Source organism: Podarcis muralis, chromosome 8 (assembly GCF_964188315.1).
Source record: "Podarcis muralis chromosome 8, rPodMur119.hap1.1, whole genome shotgun sequence".
In the NCBI taxonomy this organism is placed as follows: domain Eukaryota; kingdom Metazoa; phylum Chordata; class Lepidosauria; order Squamata; family Lacertidae; genus Podarcis; species Podarcis muralis.
Genome location: NC_135662.1, coordinates 58950932 through 58970307, shown reverse-complemented (window position 1 = coordinate 58970307; position 19376 = coordinate 58950932). Strand labels below are relative to the sequence as shown.

At 39.8% G+C, this 19376-nt stretch overlaps 1 protein-coding gene across 7 annotated transcripts in view; it reads left to right on the top strand.

Moving 5' to 3' along the window:
* The window catches only part of CDKAL1 (CDKAL1 threonylcarbamoyladenosine tRNA methylthiotransferase), a 230579-nt gene that overhangs the window by 128879 nt on the left and 82324 nt on the right, over window positions 1–19376 (top strand). For all 7 annotated transcript variants that reach the window (XR_013394002.1, XR_013394004.1, XR_013394003.1 and 4 more), the window contains one exon: window positions 18324–18490. Coding sequence is in view for 4 of the 7 variants with exons in the window: in XM_077933233.1 (XP_077789359.1) it covers window positions 18324–18490 (167 nt within the window). In the remaining 3 variants the exon portion in view is untranslated. The remainder of the gene's footprint in view (window positions 1–18323; window positions 18491–19376) is intronic.

Genomic DNA, 19376 nt, shown 5'->3' with positions numbered 1-19376 from the left:
AGAGAGAGGTCTTTTGAGGAGTGGGTACCTTAGGCTTCCCACAGAGTGTGGATTTCTCTTCTGATGTGGTAGTGAGAAAGCATCTCTGGGAAACTAGAAATATTTCAGAATAGTACAATGAACTTTCTGATGGAGTCCAGAATCTTTTGGTATCTTAAAGACTAAAACAAATCATTATATTACATTTCTGGGCAAGAGCCAATTCCTGTTAGTAGTATAGGTAAAATTTCGCCCACAAGAGTTCATGCCTTAATAAGCATGTAAATCTTTAAAAGGCTATGTGACTCTTTGTTTTTTCAAAAATAACCATTGGAACTTGCTTGAGACATTTAAAAAAAACCCAAAAATAGATAACTGGATACTATTTGCGTTTTGCTGGAGAAACAGCCATTCTAGAAGCAACAATAATGTATGCCTTCATCCTACAAAAGGCTGAATAAGGACAGGCTTTAGAAAAACAATTTATCCATAACCCAAATATTTTTGCTTTAGTAAAGTAATTTATTCATATTCAAAATCTTCAAGCTTGGTAAATAAGTGACTAGCTGCCTCAGGCAAAAAAAAAAATTTTTTTTTAACTGATGCAGTGAGATAGAAGTAATTAAGAAACTTGTAGACTGATGGGTAATTAAATCCATTGGAAGCATTTTGTACCTAATTGCTATGCTCTAATCACAGATTGCTTTCTATTTGTCAAGGTAAATGTATATAATTACACAGTTCCTATTTTCTTTCATCTAAAATCATGTTACTTGGGTGAAATTTATTTTATGGTGTCGCAGCATGAGCATGAGAAATGCTTCTTCATTTTGGCTGTAAATTTTATATGCATATGGCATATTAGAAGTCAAAGAATCCTGCACTGTTATTTCACCTGACTCTAAATCAACCATCTTTTTCATGTTCATAATCTCATTCTAGCATTCTGCAGTCCAGTTAAATTAAGGCAGGGATGGGGAACCCCAATCACCCAGGCCATCCAGCCTACTCCTTTGGCCACATCCCTCACTGCCTTTGCTCTACGCCCTTCTGTGGTGCTTTTACCAGGGCTGGAGTGTGCTCTATAGCCCCTTGCTCTACCCACCTATTACATCTGGCCCTAGCCACCACTAGCCAGTGACTCCCAGAAAATGAGGCCCTTAGGCTGAAAAGGGTTCCCCGCCCTTAATTTAAGGTATGCTCATAATGGGTACAGTGGTACCTCAGGTTACAGACGCTTCAGTTTACAGACTCTACTAATCCAGAAATAGTACCTTGGGTTAAGAACTTTGCTTCAGGAGGAGAACAGAAATTGTGTGGCAGCAGCGGGAGGCCCCATTAGCTAAAATGGTACCTCAGGTTAAGAACAGCTTCAGGTTAAGAACGGACCTCCAGAACGAATTAAGTTGTTAACCAGAGGTACCACTGTATTGTCAACTTTTAGTCTCTTACACATTTCACGATTCTTAAGTTTACCAGGTCCATTCAGTGGCCCAAAAGCTACTTAAAACAACCACCACAACAGAAAAAGCTCCTTCCTGAGAGCTAAAACAGTAACATATGGCAGAGTTGGACCCAAAGTTCCTGGTTTACCTGATTTAAATGACATCACACTGACTTTCTGTCTGGTATCATCAGTTTTGTCCATATTTCCCAGAGGTCCTTGAACTAAAGAAGGCCATCTGGGTGAGGGTGTGTGTTTCAGACTCCAACTTCCAGCCTTCTGGTTGCTGCACCTTACCTCTTGTGGTACCAGCATGCTGTTTGCCCAGTAAGCCCACTGACTGAATTCCATGGTTTGGGAGTACCATCCTGGCTGTAGTTCAAGCCTGCCTTAACAGTCATTCTGCTGACTCCATTCCCATCCACCAAGCTCACTGAAGCCCTCTTTGAGCTTACTTCTTAATCCAAATCACTAATATCTCTCAGGGGTGCGTACCTTGATTCATTCCATGCTCCTTTCCCTGACTTGTGTCTTGGATCTGGCCTTTAGCTATGTAGTTTCTCTGATCCTTGTTCCTCTTCTCTGGGACCTGCTTTTTTCTTCTGGATCTCATGAATCATAGTACCTTTTGCTGGACTCTTGCTGAGACCTAACAGTAGATGCAGGAAACTTGCTTCCTCCTGTGTTACCTTTTATAGAAACATAATTGCATACCAACTTTGAGGGCCATCATACACACACTTACAGTTTTTACTACTAGGAATGGAATGATGGGGTAGGATGGGGGTTGGATAAGGTACGGTCACTGTCCTCTACAAAAACTGCATGTGTGTCTATTTGTTGTGGTCACATTTGGTTATTTTAACTACAGTAGTTGCATAGTTAAGATGGCTCACACAACAAGATAGCACTCTAATATCAAGAAGAAGCAATTAAATGCTAGTGGGTATTCAAAATGTTATTTTAACATGCTAATGTTTTAAAATTGCTAATGTGTTTCAGCTGTAATCTCTTCTTCCAAGGGCTTGTGGGAATAAACATTGCTAGCCAAAATAGGCTAAGTGAGCATTTTCAAGAGTACAGAGCTTTTTGTAGTGGTTATTCATTTGAGCCTCTTATCTTTTGCTGTATTTTAAGTTGAGTGCTGGAACTATAGTTTTTACATAATTTCTAATTTAAATAAAAACATCACCATTTGTTTTAGGTTATGTTGTGCATGTGCAGATGTACTTTGTTGTAGTGTTACAAGCTCTATTTTCCTTTCCCACCACCACCACCTCCTGTTGTCTTATACAAATGAAGAATGTTTCACTAAGCATTCTTGTGGCTGCCTCTGTTAATATTGTTGCATGGCAGAACCATGAACACTGACAGGAAAAAGCTAAGCTGATTTTTAAAATGTGTGGTTGGGAGTGAGTTGTTTATGTACATACTTATTTGGTGCTAATACAGCTGCTTGATTTGTTTGTGTGATGCTGGAAGCAATATTGGGGCAAGAGGTGTGAGTTTGAAAATGCAAAAGTTGGAAAGAAACATAAGCATAATATATCTAACACAAGAATCCAGATTTAGGTACCTTTTCTGCTTTGGGGATTTGGTAGACAAAGAGATTGCCTCTCGTAATTTCATCCCCATTTTCTGAAAGGGATACCACAACAAGCATATTACTTGTTAAAATTTCAGTCCCAAAAGACATCTTGCCTGAAGAGGGGTGTGTGTGGAAATATAGGGAATAACTGGGCAGTCCCAGTGACAACTCTACACATACTTTTCCCCATGCACAGTCTGGGGAAAGACAAAACCTTTTGTCTGAATAAAGAGCTTGAAGGACTTTCTCTCAATAGGGGTTGGTGCAGTTAAACATATTCCCTAGCATTGACTGTGTTATGGTTCATTTATAAATTAATATATGCTGGCAAATGAGGTCAAGAGAATAAAGTCCTAAGTGAAAGGGCAGTATTTGCAAGCCCTGGGCTAGTATGGCATTGGTATGAGAGTCTGTTGCAAATATCTTACCAACTGGAACATGGAGCTGGTTGATTCTTGCAAGACTCAAGTCCTTCCTTGCAGCAGGATCCTGTCTGTTTGGATCCTGTCTGTTTGCCCATGGAAACAGTGGTTATTAAAAAGCTGTTGCATGCTATAGGCTTCAAAATATCCTTGGAGTGAAGAATGAATGTTGTAGATGTGTGCATCTTCTGCCTCCTTCATCTCCACTGTGCCATGTGACTGTGTGGTCTCTCCCTGGGTGCGTTTTATGTATAGTATGTCTACACAGTGGAATAATGGGATAATAGTTTTACCATACCCTGCACTGATTGGTGACTTGGCTTCCTAGCATGAGTAATGGGGGTATTATTGCAGCACAACATTGATTAGTGGCAGAGTTGTCACTGAATTACAGTGGTGCCTCGCAAGACGAAATTAATCCGTTCCGCGAGTCTCTTCGTCTTGCGGTTTTTTCGTCTTGCGAAGCACGGTTATTAGCGGCTATTAACGGCTCTTAGCGGCTTTAAGAAAAAGGAAACAAACTCGCAAGAACTCTCAAGACGTTTCATCTTGCGAAGCAAGCCCATAGGGAAATTCGTCTTGCGGAATGACTCAAAAAACGGAAAACCCTTTCGTCTAGCGAGTTTTTCGTCTTGCGAGGCATTCGTCTTGCGGGGCACCACTGTATGAAACTAACACCTGGAACTTCTTTTATATGACGTCAAACCTATTAGTTCATCTTGCTCAGTATTGTCTGCACTGACTGTTAGTAGGGTCTTGGTCTTTTGCAATACTACTTAGAGATGCCAGAGATTGAAATTTAGGACCTTTTGCATGCAAATGATGTGCTGTGTCACAGAGCTAAGGCTCTTACCAGTTTGTGCAAAGAATACAGTTATTTCTACTTGTACTGGCTTGCTACTGAGTCCTATACAATGCAATCAAGTTATCAGTCATTGATAAGCAATGCAAAATTACGTGTTGGGGAATATTGTTGCCACTTTTACAAACTGGATAATAATAATGTTTTGCCAAAAAAAAAGTTTGCAAACATTTGAGATGTGAAATGCATTGTCTTGCTATGTTATATGCTGTAAATTAAGCTGTGTGGTAACAATCAGTTATGTGTGTGGCGTGTGCATCTCATACACACAAGTGCACAAAATGTGTCTTAAATGTGCCTCTTGTCCTAGCTAAATATGAACAGCAGAAAATGCTCTGCGGGTGGTCAGTAGATGGGCAATTTGAGTTCTGGATACAACAGGTCAGCATAGGCTGAAACTGGTTTCCAAGTTACAAATCGGAATTAGAGGCAGGCAGGCAGCCAAATAACTTGAGCAAATACTTAATACAATAGGCATTGTAAGGCACCCTGGCTATGAAATAAGTAAACAGCTTGAGAATTTCTAGGATAAATTACATGTTGTTCAGTTACTGAGATGGCTTCTGCTTTTCAGAAGTGAAGCAATTATCAAAAGAATGAAATTCTTACAGATTATCCTGTTCAGATATGTCTGAATCTTAGCACCAACTTCATGCATAATGTACCATTTTTGGTAGCATGTGCTCTTGTTTCATTTTTTTAAGTTAATGTTAACTTAAAATTAGAATGAGTCAGTTCTCATTCACGGGTTCAGTAATTTCATCGTGTCATATTATGAATCTGTGAGCATAAACATATTGATACTGTATATCTAGCCATTGAGGTAATTTCTACTTTTTCTTTTAGTAGACAACACTTTCAAAAAAATATAGCAGAGCAGCACACAGTTTAAAAATGCAACACTACAAACACATTAGCAAAAACCTAACTAAAACATAAAGCATAGTCAATAAATATTTAGGCCTTAAGGACACCACCTTCCAGACATCTCTAATGCAGTAAGCCAAATCCAAAGCATTAGTTATGAGGAGTGTGGAGGATGGGTGCTCACCCACCAATGTTTGGTCTCACAGTTTTGTGGCCTGCAGTGATTGCACTTTGGCTGCACGTACCTTTTTGCAGACAGCACATGACTGTATGATCTTTGAGGGCTTGGCTTTCCTTTGCCCCCATTTCACATATATATTTTTTTCCTAGAGGAAATTCCAGTTTAATGTTACCTTGCCAGAATGGAAACTGAGGCCCCTTCTGTGCAGATGTTTCCTGAAAAGGACTAAAGTTTCAGAGTTGAAAATAAAGAGAATGGGTCATTCAGTTTTCTGTATGTTTTGTCTACAAGAGAAAAGGTAACCACAAAAATTAATTAAATTCCAATCCAGGTTCACAAAAGTGATGATATACAATGATGAATAACTAAAAGTCTATTCTTTGTTAAGGGCAAAATGTAGTGCTATGCAGATGTTGTTGGACTACAACATCCATCACCCCTAGCCAATTTGGTCAATGGTCAGGGATGATGGGGGTGATGACCAAACATCTGCAAAGCACCCATAGAAGGTTATGGTTAGAGGAGTGAATTCTAGTAGATGGGATATACTTTAGTTTTGCTTTCATAGTTTGGGCTTTAATTTACCATGTTGAGTGATTCCTGATGTAGGTAATAATATGCACCAAAAAAAGGTTAAAACATGTTTTTTAAAAGAACATGCTCGATGCTTCTCAACTCATGGCCTGAATTATTTTTTAAGGAAGATTGCCTTGCAAAAATGTGTATGTTAGGAGAACTTTGTGCCAAAATGCTGGCTAATTTTCATGAGGACTTAAAAAGAAAAATCTCACACTGATATGGAAATACAGAGAACTGAAAATAAGATTGGGAAAAAGAGTGAAATTGAAATTGACAGGTTGCCTCACCTAACCGTAGGCATGGAAGTGAACTGGCAGCAGCTCACCAGGCAAGGAACGGGCTCCCTCTTTTCCCCCCACCAGCCCTTCCTGGAGGTGCCCTCCTCCAGAAAAGATGCCAATCCTCAAGGATCTGGGCAAAGGGTAGAAGCAGAGAAGGGGGATGTTGATCGCTGCAGCATCCACCAGCCCCATCTCCGCTTCCTGGTGATTAGCTTTTAAACCACCCTTCATGCACTCAGGATTCCAAGGTAGTTTACAAGATACTGATTGAAGCACCAACAATAAAAACCAATTCAAACAAGATAAAAGAACAATAAAAAATCAATGTGGTAAGCCAGACTCACGGTGGGCCAGGTGAGACCTTAACCACAAACTTTGGTTTGGCTCAGCATGTGCATGAATAACACAAAACAAAAACTACTGCAGAGGAACAAAGCCTCTTTGAGCTCCTCTCCAGAAGCCAGCACTTTTGCATGGTCCCAATAAGCCATAGTTTAGATAATTGTGCCGTGAAAACCAGGCCAGTATAAATACAGTAGCAGTTAAGTTTAGGATTGCACTGTTAAAAAATCCTAATTCTGGAGATTTATTAGAAATAGCTTTAAAAGTCTGCTTTCAAACCAGCGGACACAAATATATTCCATGAAGTAAAAGTATTGTTGGGCCTTGATTGAAAAGGCAATAAATGGATTCACAGTATATTTACTAAGCTAATAGTTTTTCATATTTTAAGTCTCTCAAAGTTTTCAATTTGTGAAAAATGGATAATAATATAACCATGCTCAAAATAGCAGATGCAGTTCCCTGTTTACTTAGATTAATTCACAGTGACTAGAAGTCTCTCTGGAATATCTTTTCCTAAAAGCAAATTGACAAAAATCCAGCTCTTCAAGTAGGATTTTTAAAAAGAACTCCTTTGTTCAAAAGTCAAATGTATATATGCTTGAGGTTTAAATTTTTTAAGGAATATATTCTAAATTGTCTTTAGAATATAAGCCATTTCATAATGATTAAAATATTCAATAGCGCAAGACTCCTATGAAGATTTAATTCCCCAAGTTTTTCCTTTGCTTCTGAAGTAGCATTTACTAGCTGTGTTCAGATGAAACACTAAACCAGTGGTAGCCAACATGGTACCCTGCAGACATTTTGCACTACAACTCCCATAAGCCCCAGCCAGCATGGTCAATGTTCAGGGATGGTGTGAATTGCAGTCCATATCATTTGGAGGGTATTTCGTTGGCTATCCCTGCTCTGACCTATGGTATATCACCATGAGAATAAGCTGCAGCAAACCTCAGGTTTGCACACCCTAAGCTGCTGGCCATAGTTAGCTTCAACAAGCTAGTTTCATAAACTCTGGTTCAGTGTTTGAAAGCAGTGGTGATAAAAGACTACACTATGCAAGGAGGGAACTGCAGCCCAAGGTAGGAAAAGAGGTGATACTAGCTATTTTAAATGAATTCAAATCTCCAGGCCTCATGAGCTGTACCCAAGGGTACTAAAGCAGTTTGTGAATGTAATCTTAGAGCCTTTATCTATAACCTTTGAGAATTTTTGGAGAACAGGTGAGGTCCTTGCAGACTAGAGGCGGGCAAATATTATCCCTATCTTTAAAAGGGGAGGGAAAGAAGACCCAGGTAACTTGTACTGCCCAGTGAGTTTGACATCAACACCAGGAAGGGTCCTAGAACAGATTTAAACAGTCAGCCTGTAAGCACTTAGAAAAGGATGCTGTGATTACTAAGACTCAGGTGGGTTTCTCAGAAACAAGTCATGCCAGATGAATCTCATTTCTTTTGTTGATAGCTTGGTGGATCAGGGGAATGCTGTGGACATAGTGTATCTTTACATCAGCTAGGCTTTTGACAAAGTCCTGTAAAATGTGGACTGGATGAGGTAACTGTTAGGTGGATTTGTAGCTGGTTGACTGACCAAACACAAAGAATGCTCATTAATGGTTCCTTGTAATGCTGGGAAAAGGTGGCAAGTTGGGTGCCACAGGGTTCTGTCCTGGGCCTGTTATTGTTCAACGTCTTTATAAATGACTTGGATGAAGGAAGTGAGGGGATGTTCATCAAATTTTCAGATGACCCGTAACTGGAAGGGGCGGGGGGGGATGCTTCTGAAGACAGAATCAGGATTCAGGATAACCTTAACAGAGGACTGGGCCCAAACTAACAAAATGAATTTCAACAGGGGCAAATATAAGGTTTACACTTAGGTAGGAAGAATCATATGCACAAATAAAAGATGGGGGACATCTGGCTTGCAAGTAGTACATGTGGAAAGAATCTGGGGGTTTTAGTAGATCTCTAGCTTAACATGAGTCAACAGTGTGATGTAACAGCAGAAAAACTAATGCTTCTAAACTGCATGAACAGAAGTATAGTGTCCAAATCAAGGGAATTTATAGTCCTGCTCTACTCTGCCTTGCGTCAGACCACATCTAGAGTACTGTGTCCAGTTCTGGTCACCACAATTTAAGAAGGATATTGACAAGCTGGTTTTGTTGGAAGATAAATAGGGCTTGAAGAAAATTCTTCTGCCTTAATTTATGTTTTTCTATCCTTTTTCCAATGTTATTATTTATTTTTCTTTACATGCTTCATTTCTTCTTCCTTCTGGTTCCCTTCTCTATGTAATAAGCATGTTGTGTCCAGGGACACAGTTTGATGATCAAAGACAAAAACTGCATTTTCCATTTTGCTATTATTTCCCTTTTTGAGTGTGTTTAATTATGTCTTGTTTTAAACAGGATGGGGTCGAACTTCAGACAATTCAAGACCTTTTAAGCTATTTTTTTCTAATTCCCACAAGAGTAATTAATACCTTCAATAACTCTCAAGTAGAACCTTTCTTGCCACAGACATTTCAAGAGATAAAGAATAAGTTTAACATACCTCATTTTTTTCTTTTTTCTACTTTTAATAAAAGGTTAGAAGGGAGTTGTATAGTAGATCACACTTAAAATGTAACTTGAAATAGTCTGAATTCATTGACTGTGAAACCATCTTACAACCTCTTCATGTCAAAGATTTGAGCAGCATTTTTTTTTAAAGTTGTAAAACTCATATTAGAACTATACATTATGAGTCAGATATGGAGGGGGCATCATTGCTATTATAGGAGTTGGATACTTAACCCCACCCACCAATACTCTATTTCAATGCCCCAAGCTCTTTTGAACCTTCTGTTCTTTGTCCCCACCAAGCCTGAATATATCCAAGACTGAATATCAGCTTACTGTGTTTTAACACAGAAGAATCCAAAGGCTCTGAAAAAGTGTAAGCTCCCTCACAGTGTCAGTTCTCTCCACTAATGTCCCCATCCCTGAATGTGTTTTTTTGTGTTAACTCCACCTATATTTTTAATATGCAAATTAAAGCAAGGTGTTTAAAAGACTGTGGTAGTAACAAATAGTTTTCTCTATCATAAACTAATACTCTGACAGTTGTTTGACTTACGTTGTGATTGAATGTTGGTTTTCAAGGCTAATATCCATCTATTCAAATGCTAGTTGACAGCATTGACTACAGTCCTCAACTCTCTAGGAATAAATGTCATGGCAATAAGTAGGACTTATTCACAAGGAGATATGTATCAGCCATGGATGTATTTATTCCCAATCGAAGCAGTTTTTTAAAAAGTAATTAATTTTTTTAAGCACGAATAAGTCTATATTTACATGAATAGTGTGTAATGATAATTTGGTATTACATAAATGTGAAACCCCATTTCATCTGTTTCCATGAAAACAAGTTTTTTAAACTGCTTGTAGCTCTTATTTAGTACAAAATAGTTTAATCATCCCTATATCCTGCTGTGTTCATGAAACTGTTAAGATTGCCTGTAATTCTGAAAAATATGTGTCTGATGTTTTAGCTACAACAATACTGTACATTTGAGTATGTTTTGGTATCTTGCCCATCAATACTAAATGGTTCTTCTGTTATGCTACATATGCCTCTCAAGCCATCAAATGCATTCTAGCCTTACACATGTAATGGTTTGCAGCTATGTTACTGTTGCTTTTTAATGGTACATAGTCAGACATTCTACAACAATCAGTGCGAGATGTGTCATGATTTTATTTGAATTTTTAGGGTTTTTCAAAACCATTTTATGGTCCCTCATTCAGGTTTAAATCAGTCTACCATACCTGGTGTCCTCCTGATGCTTTTGGACTACAACATGCATCAGCCTCAGTCAGCTGGGACTGGCAGAACTGGAGTTCAAAATATTTGGAAGGCATTAAGCTGGGGAAGGCTGTCTTACTAATAAAATGGTGATGGCACCCACCTGAGAGGTGCTGGAACTGACTTCTGGTGAGTTCCATGGGGGGGGGGCCTGAATGTGCATAACATAAGCCAGGGTTTCTGAAATAGTAAGCCTGGATTCACCTGCAAGAATATCTGTACAGGAAAATATGAGCAGAAAACAAGCTTTTGATGTACAGTGGTACCTCGGGTTACAGACGCTTCAGGTTACAGACTCTGCTAACCCAGAAATAGTACCTCGGGTTAAGAACTTTACCTCAGGATGAGAACAGAAATCGCACGCCAGTGGTGCAGCGGCAGCGGGAGGCCCCATTAGCTAAAGTGGTGCTTCAGGTTAAGAACAGTTTCAGGTTAAGAACAGACCTCCAGAACCAATGAAGTTCTTAACCTGAGGTACCACTGTACTCCTATCTATTTTGATAGTACTGACCCCACCTGGGGATGAGGCATTATTTGTCAAGCAGCTCTTCCTTCTCAAGAAGGAGAGGGTAGACATTTTATCTTGGACCTGCAAGAGGTGAATGTCTTCCTGAAAATTAAGCTTGGTTTCTCTATTGTAGTGAAAGCAGTTAGCCATCTTGTAGAGTCATTGAGTGAGGCAGGGAGAATGCCATAGGGAATATTCTAAATCCAAAGTATTTAGACCTGGTCTTCCTGAAGTGGAGCAGTACAAAGAATTATGTTAGGGAACAAAAGAGAGCTAGACAGGCATTGGCAAAGTACTATTTTAGGCACATCCAAAGGCTTGGGCATGCCTAGGAAGAATTTTTCCCTTTGAGTAGTTTGCCTTGAAGTTTGTATGTTATCCTGTCGCAAATGATTTTTATAGTGCTGCTTTTACTGATACTTGTTTGTTTTAGTGTAATAATACTAAATCTTTGTACATGTATGTGTGAATGGGGAAAAGAAAATTAAGCCCTCTCCTCTTCATGTCTAGTCCATTTGAAATGTTGTATTTTCTGATCCATTATTCAACTTTTGCTGCAGCCTTAGAGTGGCCTGAGACTCCAATCTATCATCGTGATATATGACATAAATGAGTCTCTCTCACCCTTGCTCCACTTTTTTAAGCGTATGCATATACTGCTTAAAACAACAATGAAGACTTCTATGTCTGTCTGGGTTTCCTTTAGGGTCTGTTTTTGTTAGTAAAGTGTTGCTATCATACTGTTTGCAGTGATCAAGTGAGCCGTTATAGACGACCCCCCCCCCCCACTCTACTGAAGGTCCATCACTGCAAACTGTGAGACAAGGCTCTTGGTTTATACTTTGCTAGGCCACAAAAGCAGAAGTCCCTATAGGGGTAGAATGACCTCTTTTATAAGCAAATACAATAGTTTGCATTGTAAGGGAAAAGAAACAGGCTATGCTCCATTTATCATTTAATGATCGCACAGACCTATCTACTGAAGAAGAGAGAGAGAGCATACTTTTTAAAAAGGGCACTGCCTATATTTAAAATACCCTTTCTTTCTTCAATCACAGAATATGTTGTTTTCATGCATTATTCAGGCTTTTCTACTTTTTAGATAGTTTTCCAGTCTCTCTAAGAGGAGATGGGATTTGTTTTATTTTTATTTTTCAAAAAGTCAAATGACTTGCTTGTGATTCACATGTAGATATTGAACTGGATCTAGCTTACGTCATTTGCACCTAAAAATCATTGGATCATGAACAATTTTTCAGACTGATTTCTGTGAGACCCATGTGTGACTTAGGTTGGATCCAGCACATTGACCAAATTCAAACATTATTGCCTTAATAAGCTGCAGTATGCAGCCCCTTTGCCCCTCTCTTTGTGGCACTAGCAATCAAACCAGGAAGCGTCTAGGAAACCAGGAAAAAGCCAGGATGTTAACCACCATTTGAAGTTGGTTTAATATCCTGGTATCTTCTGATCCTGGTGATCATTGTTTTCCATTGCGTGGCGAGTTCCCGCCCCCCACCAAGATAAATAAACACACGAGACACCATGATTAAGGTTAATTGGGCGAATTAGGCCACAACTTTATTGAATTCAGGAATGAGAGGCATTGGCTTAGGCATTGGTCCTATCGACTATCCGGCTCCAGCCCATTTGCTGGAGACACGGGGAAGGGTTAACACTAATCGGGGGAGTCTCCCGCTGAGGCACGTCGGCTAAGAGCTCCCCCGGGTCACCGCTCTGGGGCGTGCCTTTGGCCCTCACCTCCATAGGCTTCGGACAGGGCCACGCCCCCCGGAGTCCTTTAACAGACCACCCTTCGTTCTTTGGGGGGAGGTGATGGCGTTCCTCCCCCCACACACATCCTCTTAACCCCATCTTACCAATGCCTACCGCCAATGCCGAAGAGTTGTGACGAGTTGCTACGAGGTAGGCGAAAAACCAAAAGGCTGTAAATGGCCAATTGGGAAAAATTCCTACCATGCCCCTTGCGGCGACAGACCGAAGTCCATAGCAAAGTCAAACCTGCCTAAAAACCCCATCTAAAGGGAGGGCGGGTGGGAAAACGTGGGGGCTAGCCGGAGAAGAGAGGGCGAGCCCCCTCCGCTCCGGCCCTAAATAGGGCAAGCCACGCCCCCCCCCAGCCAGCCGATTGGCTGGCTGGGAGGCGTGGTAGATCGGGATTCCCCTGCTCTCGCGGGGGCTGAACGCAGCCCCCGCTCACGTGGGGAGGGCGTGAATGCCCGCAACCCCACCTCCTGGGGCAGGCCCGGAAGTGGCTTTGTGGACAAAAGGAGAAACTATGGTCAATTAGAGACTTCATGGCTTGATGAAAGCATTTACTGAAAGCAGTGTAGGGGCTGTATTCGTGGCCAATTGGCTTGTTTATCTCTGCTTATTAAGTTGAAACATGATAAGCCATTTTGTCCACACCTGCCCCACCTTCCTTTGTTTTGGCCAGATCTCTGCTTCTTCTCATTCTCAAGTCCTGTCCATTCTTCCCTTTGTATGCTTGCCCATCTTCTCTGACTCATCTGTCCAACTATCAGTCTCTTGCCACTGATCTGCTTTGCTTCTAATAGTTGTCCTCTGGATCCATCATGTCTTATTCCTCTGTTCTACTGATGCCAAGAAAAGCAATATGCCACCATTTATTAATAAGGTGTTTAATATAGTTGTGCAGAGAGCCAAGCTATGTATTCATTTCTCCTAAATGCAAAGTGAAAGAGGGTGTACCCTCAACCCAGCTAAACGTTGGTCTCCCTGCGTCTACAGTTTAGGGTTTTAGTTTATTTTCTATGGATAGACATTTTAATGAAGCGTGAGGGAAGGAGGGTCCCATTTGGGACTTAGTCAGTCTTTCTACCCCACTTCAGAGGGAGGAGAAAAATAATTTTGTAATTCAGATTGTAGGTCCACAGTGTGCTCAGTATTCAGGCTAATCTCTTAGGAATTAGCATCCTACTTGATGGGCCAGGTTTCAGAATTGGATAGGGAGAAAGAAGTTTCACAATGAATTTTTCAAAATGATCTAAAGTAGGAAAATGCTGTGCCTGGTTGAATCCAAAGGAAAGGAATGCAAATCAGCCTCTTAACTGCACAGTGAACAGTGTAATTATCTTGGAAAGGTGTAATATTCCTACATGTGCATAACTTTAAAGGGAAATGCAATATGATTTTATTCATGCATGTTATGTTGATTGCACGAAATTAAATGCGACCATAACAGGTGTGTCAGAAGGAAGTGATCAGAATTGTCCTTCTGTCCACTACTGCACCCCCATTTTGCACTTTGTTTATGTTTTTTAAAATCTATTTTAAGACACTGTTTGGGCTGAAGGGATAGACCACTATGAAGCAGAAAAACAAAATTGCTCTTCCAGCCCTTCTTCATCTTGTCTTTTTTTTTTTAAGTGAGCCTGCTGTGTTTATTTTATTATTAGAAATTATGCAGCAAGTTTCTGCTTTTGGAAAATTAGCAGCTTCCACGCTTTAGATCTGAAACATTTGCCAAATTTTGTTAAATTCCTAAAATAGGACCTGCTTAATTATTATGTTTTAGTTTAGGAGTATGCACTTAATTGAAAACCAAATAATTTAGGTGGGGTAAGATTAACCTTAACAATGAGCTTCTGTTAGTTGGATTTGATTTCATAAGCTTTCCAGTCTATATCTGCCTTTTCCTTCTTCTTAGAGCTAATGTTGTGTCACTGATGAATTCTATGGGCATGAGCAGGAATGGCAATTTTGGATTAATTATCCTTGAGACTGCAGGCAATTTTTGACAAACACTTCAAAATCAGGCTTATCCTTGGCAGATGGTCTTCTTTAAAACATGTTTGGTATAGTGGAGGAGAGTTCTGTGTTCTGGAGAACATGGCAGGCTGCCAAAATAATTCTCTGCCAGAAAAGGAAGGGCAAAGTGGCTGGGCAATTATTGATAAGAATATGAGGGTGAGGGTGAAGGTCAGAGCTAGGTTTTCCCCAAAGTAGCATCATGCAGCAAACCACTCTGCAGTAGAATCCAGCCTGTTACCATTTCAAATGCCCATATGAAAGTTTCAAGGGACAGATCAATGCTTTTTGGTGTTCTTAGCCACTACAATTGCAACTTCACAGATTAGCTGGGGGCGTTGACAATGCATTTTTTCGGTTTCTACATTTGTTCCATCAGCATCTATTTAGACACATTAATACTGATATGTATTTATTAGCTTATCAGAAGAAATGGAATAGAAATTCTGTGCTCAGAAATCACCAACTTTTCCCAGAGTGCAGTACCAGTGTCTCTATCACAAGTTGTAATGTAATGTAAGAATGAGAATGGCTTCAGATCAAGAATCTGTATTTTCTGGACATTAGTATGATCCATGAGAAATGGAAAGGCATTAGTTTTACTAGGAACTGCTCTTGTATTTTTTAAAAAATGAAGACATTCCATTGTATCCCATAGCCTGGGAAGGGGAGACTGTGGATGTAGAAGACTAAGTAAAAATATAGGAAAACATCTACAGATTAATATTTCAATCAGTACCATACGTGCTGACTCCTAGGGACCAAGGCAGTTTTGACCCCCAAATTATTGGTGTTTGAATTCCAAATTATTGGTGGTAAATTTTGAAAGGAGAGACCAGCTTACATCTACAGACTTTCTGTTGAGTCTGTTGATACCTGATGAAATCTGTGTGGCATGATGCTGGAAATCCCCTGAAAAATCCTTAAGGAATAATAACCCAGGAAATGGTGCCTGTGAAATAGTGATTACACTCATACTGAGTCAGTAGATAAGGAAGGCAGAAGTTAAACCTAGGAAGAAGTAGTTTTTTTAGTGTGTCACAATTTTCTTGCATACATAGACAAGCCAACAGACTATAGATTTCCCCCAAATACTGTGGTATGTTCCTTTATTACTAATTACTTTCAAATTGTAACATTTTGCTGTTGATACAGTTATATAACGTTATGATTTGGTTTGTTGATTTTTATATCACAACGGAAAATAGTTAGCACACACCAGGGTGTACACAACCCACATCAAACCATTGCTGGCCTGTTTCCATATTGTACTATGCCAGGTGTGCAGTACCAGTAGTCTTCCAACTCCCATCAGCCCTAGCTAGCATAGCCAGTGGTCCAGGGTGATGCGAAATGGAAGCCTAGGACATCCAGAGGGCCACAGCTTGGCCACTTCTGCACTAAATCATAGCTGAACTTCCTTTACATTGTTTGCTGTGATGTCTGAATTGAACTAATGTTTTTGATATAAAAACAAGCTGGGTAAATCGGAGATTCTTTAGAAGTTTATATTTGTGCTTGGATGAATAATAGACTTTCCCTGTTATTTAACGCCCTGATGGTAGAGCGGTAAAGACAGTTATTCCTGTTGTTGCTAATTTACTGTTGCAGCTGCTTCCTCTTTCTACGATTTAATTTTCAGCCCACCAGGGGGCTAATGATCCCCACCTATGCAGATTTCAGAGAAAGCTGTTCTTTTCCATGTGAATATTGTTTTCATTCCTATTCATGGTGACTATTTCTTTACACTCATCTGGCACCAGCAAGGCAGCATTCCAGAAACCCTCTTCACAGGTCAAAAATGTGGAACCATTTGACTGGGAAATTTATAATGAAGATTACTCTTCATTTTTAAAGCCTGCACATTGTTTTGATGAACACTTGGAACTGGAAAATAGTAGTTAATGTCCTGTTTATGTGATTTGCTTTATGAAATATTTTCGTATTGTTTGTTTAACTGGTGTTTGATGTATGTGCTTCCTCTCATATAGTTTATGTGACAACATTATTGATTAAAATGGAAAGTGAGATTTTCCATTGATTAAAATGGAAAGAGGGAAAGCTTATGGACTGACATCATGCCAGAGTTTGGACAGTCTTTCCTATCTTTGCTATAGTTTATGAAGCCAGGAACAAGTGCCAGCATTTTCCCAGCTCAGCTGGGCTATGCTGGTATAAGCCCCCAGCTCTAGCTCAGCCAGAGAGACACTGGTCTAACTCAGTCATCCCACTCAGCTGAGACTGGCAGAACTGACACTGGCATAAGCCCTGAAAAATGAGCATAGTGGGGCAGGACTTAACGCTGGATCCTGACTCCAGTCAGCTCAGTCACGTAACCTAGCAACATGGCAGAATGCACTCTGGCAAAAAAGGTGAAGTCAAACTCTATTTTAAAGGCTTGTCTTCCCTCTGCCAGGCTTAGAATGGCTCAGCCAACAGTAGACTTGCTCCTGGACAGAGTTCGGATATGGCATACTTTATGCCGGTTTAATTTAAGGTGGTGTAAATTATTCTGGCTTTCCATATTTAGGATTTCTTCTTAAATAACATGGTGACCTCAATGGGGGCCTTTTTTCCACCGCTCATTCTACGTGGTGGTTTACAGAGTTTTATAACTAAAATAAGCTTGCAGTCTAACAGTCATTTCTTGTAAGGGAAGATGTACCGAATTTTTCACTCTATAAGACACACCAGACCACAAGACGCACCTAGTTTTTGGAGGAGGAAAACAAGAAAAGAAATATTCTGAATCTCAGAAGCCAGAACAGCAAGACGGATCGCTGCGCAGTGAAAGCAGCAATCCCTCTTGCTGTTCTGGCTTCTGGGATAGCTACGCAGCCTGCGTTCGCTCCATAAGACACACATACACACACCCTTACTTTTTAGGAGGGAAAAAGTGAGTCTTATAGAGCAAAAAATACGGTAAATAACTTATGTTAGAGAATCATATTCTTTTAAGCTGCAAGTAAAATAATATGATTTCCTGCAACCTCAGTCATACATGAGCTGCTTGAAGAAGCATTTTCTTGAGGTGAATATTTCTCCATATCATACTGACTGGTTGTTGTTGTTTTTAAAGTAGTCAAGTTTAATATAGCCTTGTAAATACCATGTAAAGGTTTTGGTTTGTAACAGTTGCTTCCCTATAAGGAATGATCAGTATAGTCAGCAGTTTGGCCTGTTTGAGACTTAGCTACTTTGCCTTTTACAGGCTGTTAACTAGGCAGTAAGTCAGCTAACTGTTAGCAGTTTGACCAGCACTATATAGTACTTGCTCATGGTTTAATAAGCCAGAAAGTCTTAGTGATGGAAGTGCAATCTTACTCCTGTCTGAGTTGCATTAAAAAGGCGTCTCACATTAGTCACTGGCTGTGAATGTTAATCACTCCGAAGCAATAATTTACAGCATTGTTGTAGCACTCTGATGCTCATAAAATGAACTCAGTAATCCACTACTACCCAAGGGATATACCTCTCTTTCTTTGCAATTGAATGACCAGACTGGCGGCATAATAGTTTAGTTTATGAAATAGTGCATTAAAAAGAGTGAGCAGCTGTATGATCAAATAACAAGCTCAAAAGCACATTTGTTAATTATCTTGCTCTTTCTCTTATTGACAGAAGGGGTATGCGAGATATGGCTGACCAGTGAAGACACAGGGGCTTACGGAAGAGACATTGGCACAGACCTCCCTACTCTCCTATGGAAGCTGGTTGAAGTAATCCCTGAAGGAGCAATGCTAAGACTTGGCATGACGAACCCTCCCTATATTTTAGAGCATCTGGAGGTAACTTTCAAAAGGGGAATCACTGGTGACTGAACAAGCTGATTTTGCACCCTGTGTGAAATAAAGTCTTACGGCGACAAGTATTATCTGTAGCCAAAACTGGGATTATGTCATGACTAAATTTACTTCATTAAACCCAAGGCAGGATAACATCAGGAGTCAATTTGTCTAGTGTAAATGCACAGAAATTAAACTTCAAATGTTCAACTTTTAAATGTGGACCCCTATGGAAGTAGTTGTTCACCAGCAAATTATCAAGCAATATATACTACATGAAAGATAAAATACATTTCATAATCAAACTTTGACTCACACACTCCTTGCTTTGCAGCGGTAGCATTCTTGCTGTGTACAAGCAGATCAAAGCTATCTCTCCCATATGTTTTTTTTAAAGAATTAGACCTAAGCATCCAGGATTAGATTCCTTGGTTAAGATCTATACTCTGCAGTTCTGAATAGTCTACAGTTATTGTGAACTATTCATTGGGATTTAAAAGACATGTAATAACCAGCGCTAATGTTGACTTTGCATGAGTTATCATAAGCAAGAACATACCTTAGAATATTTTGCTATTTCTTTATCTATGGTATTTTAACTCCCCCCCCCCAACAAAAAAATAATTACTAAGGGTTTTTGTGTGGGTGTGAGATGCTTGGAGGTGCTTATCAGAATTAGTTAGCATAATTTAATTCTGTGTCATACAGTAGCAGCACCATATGTGGACTTTAGCCCTTTGTTCTTGAACCTTTAGATCTCAAGCAATATTTTTTAAAGGTTTAAGAGGCTTTTTTGGCACTTTTATAAATATAGTGAAATATTTGGTTTGGTGTTCGTACAGATAATGCTGTAATTTTATTATTATTATTTATTTATTTTATTTCAAGC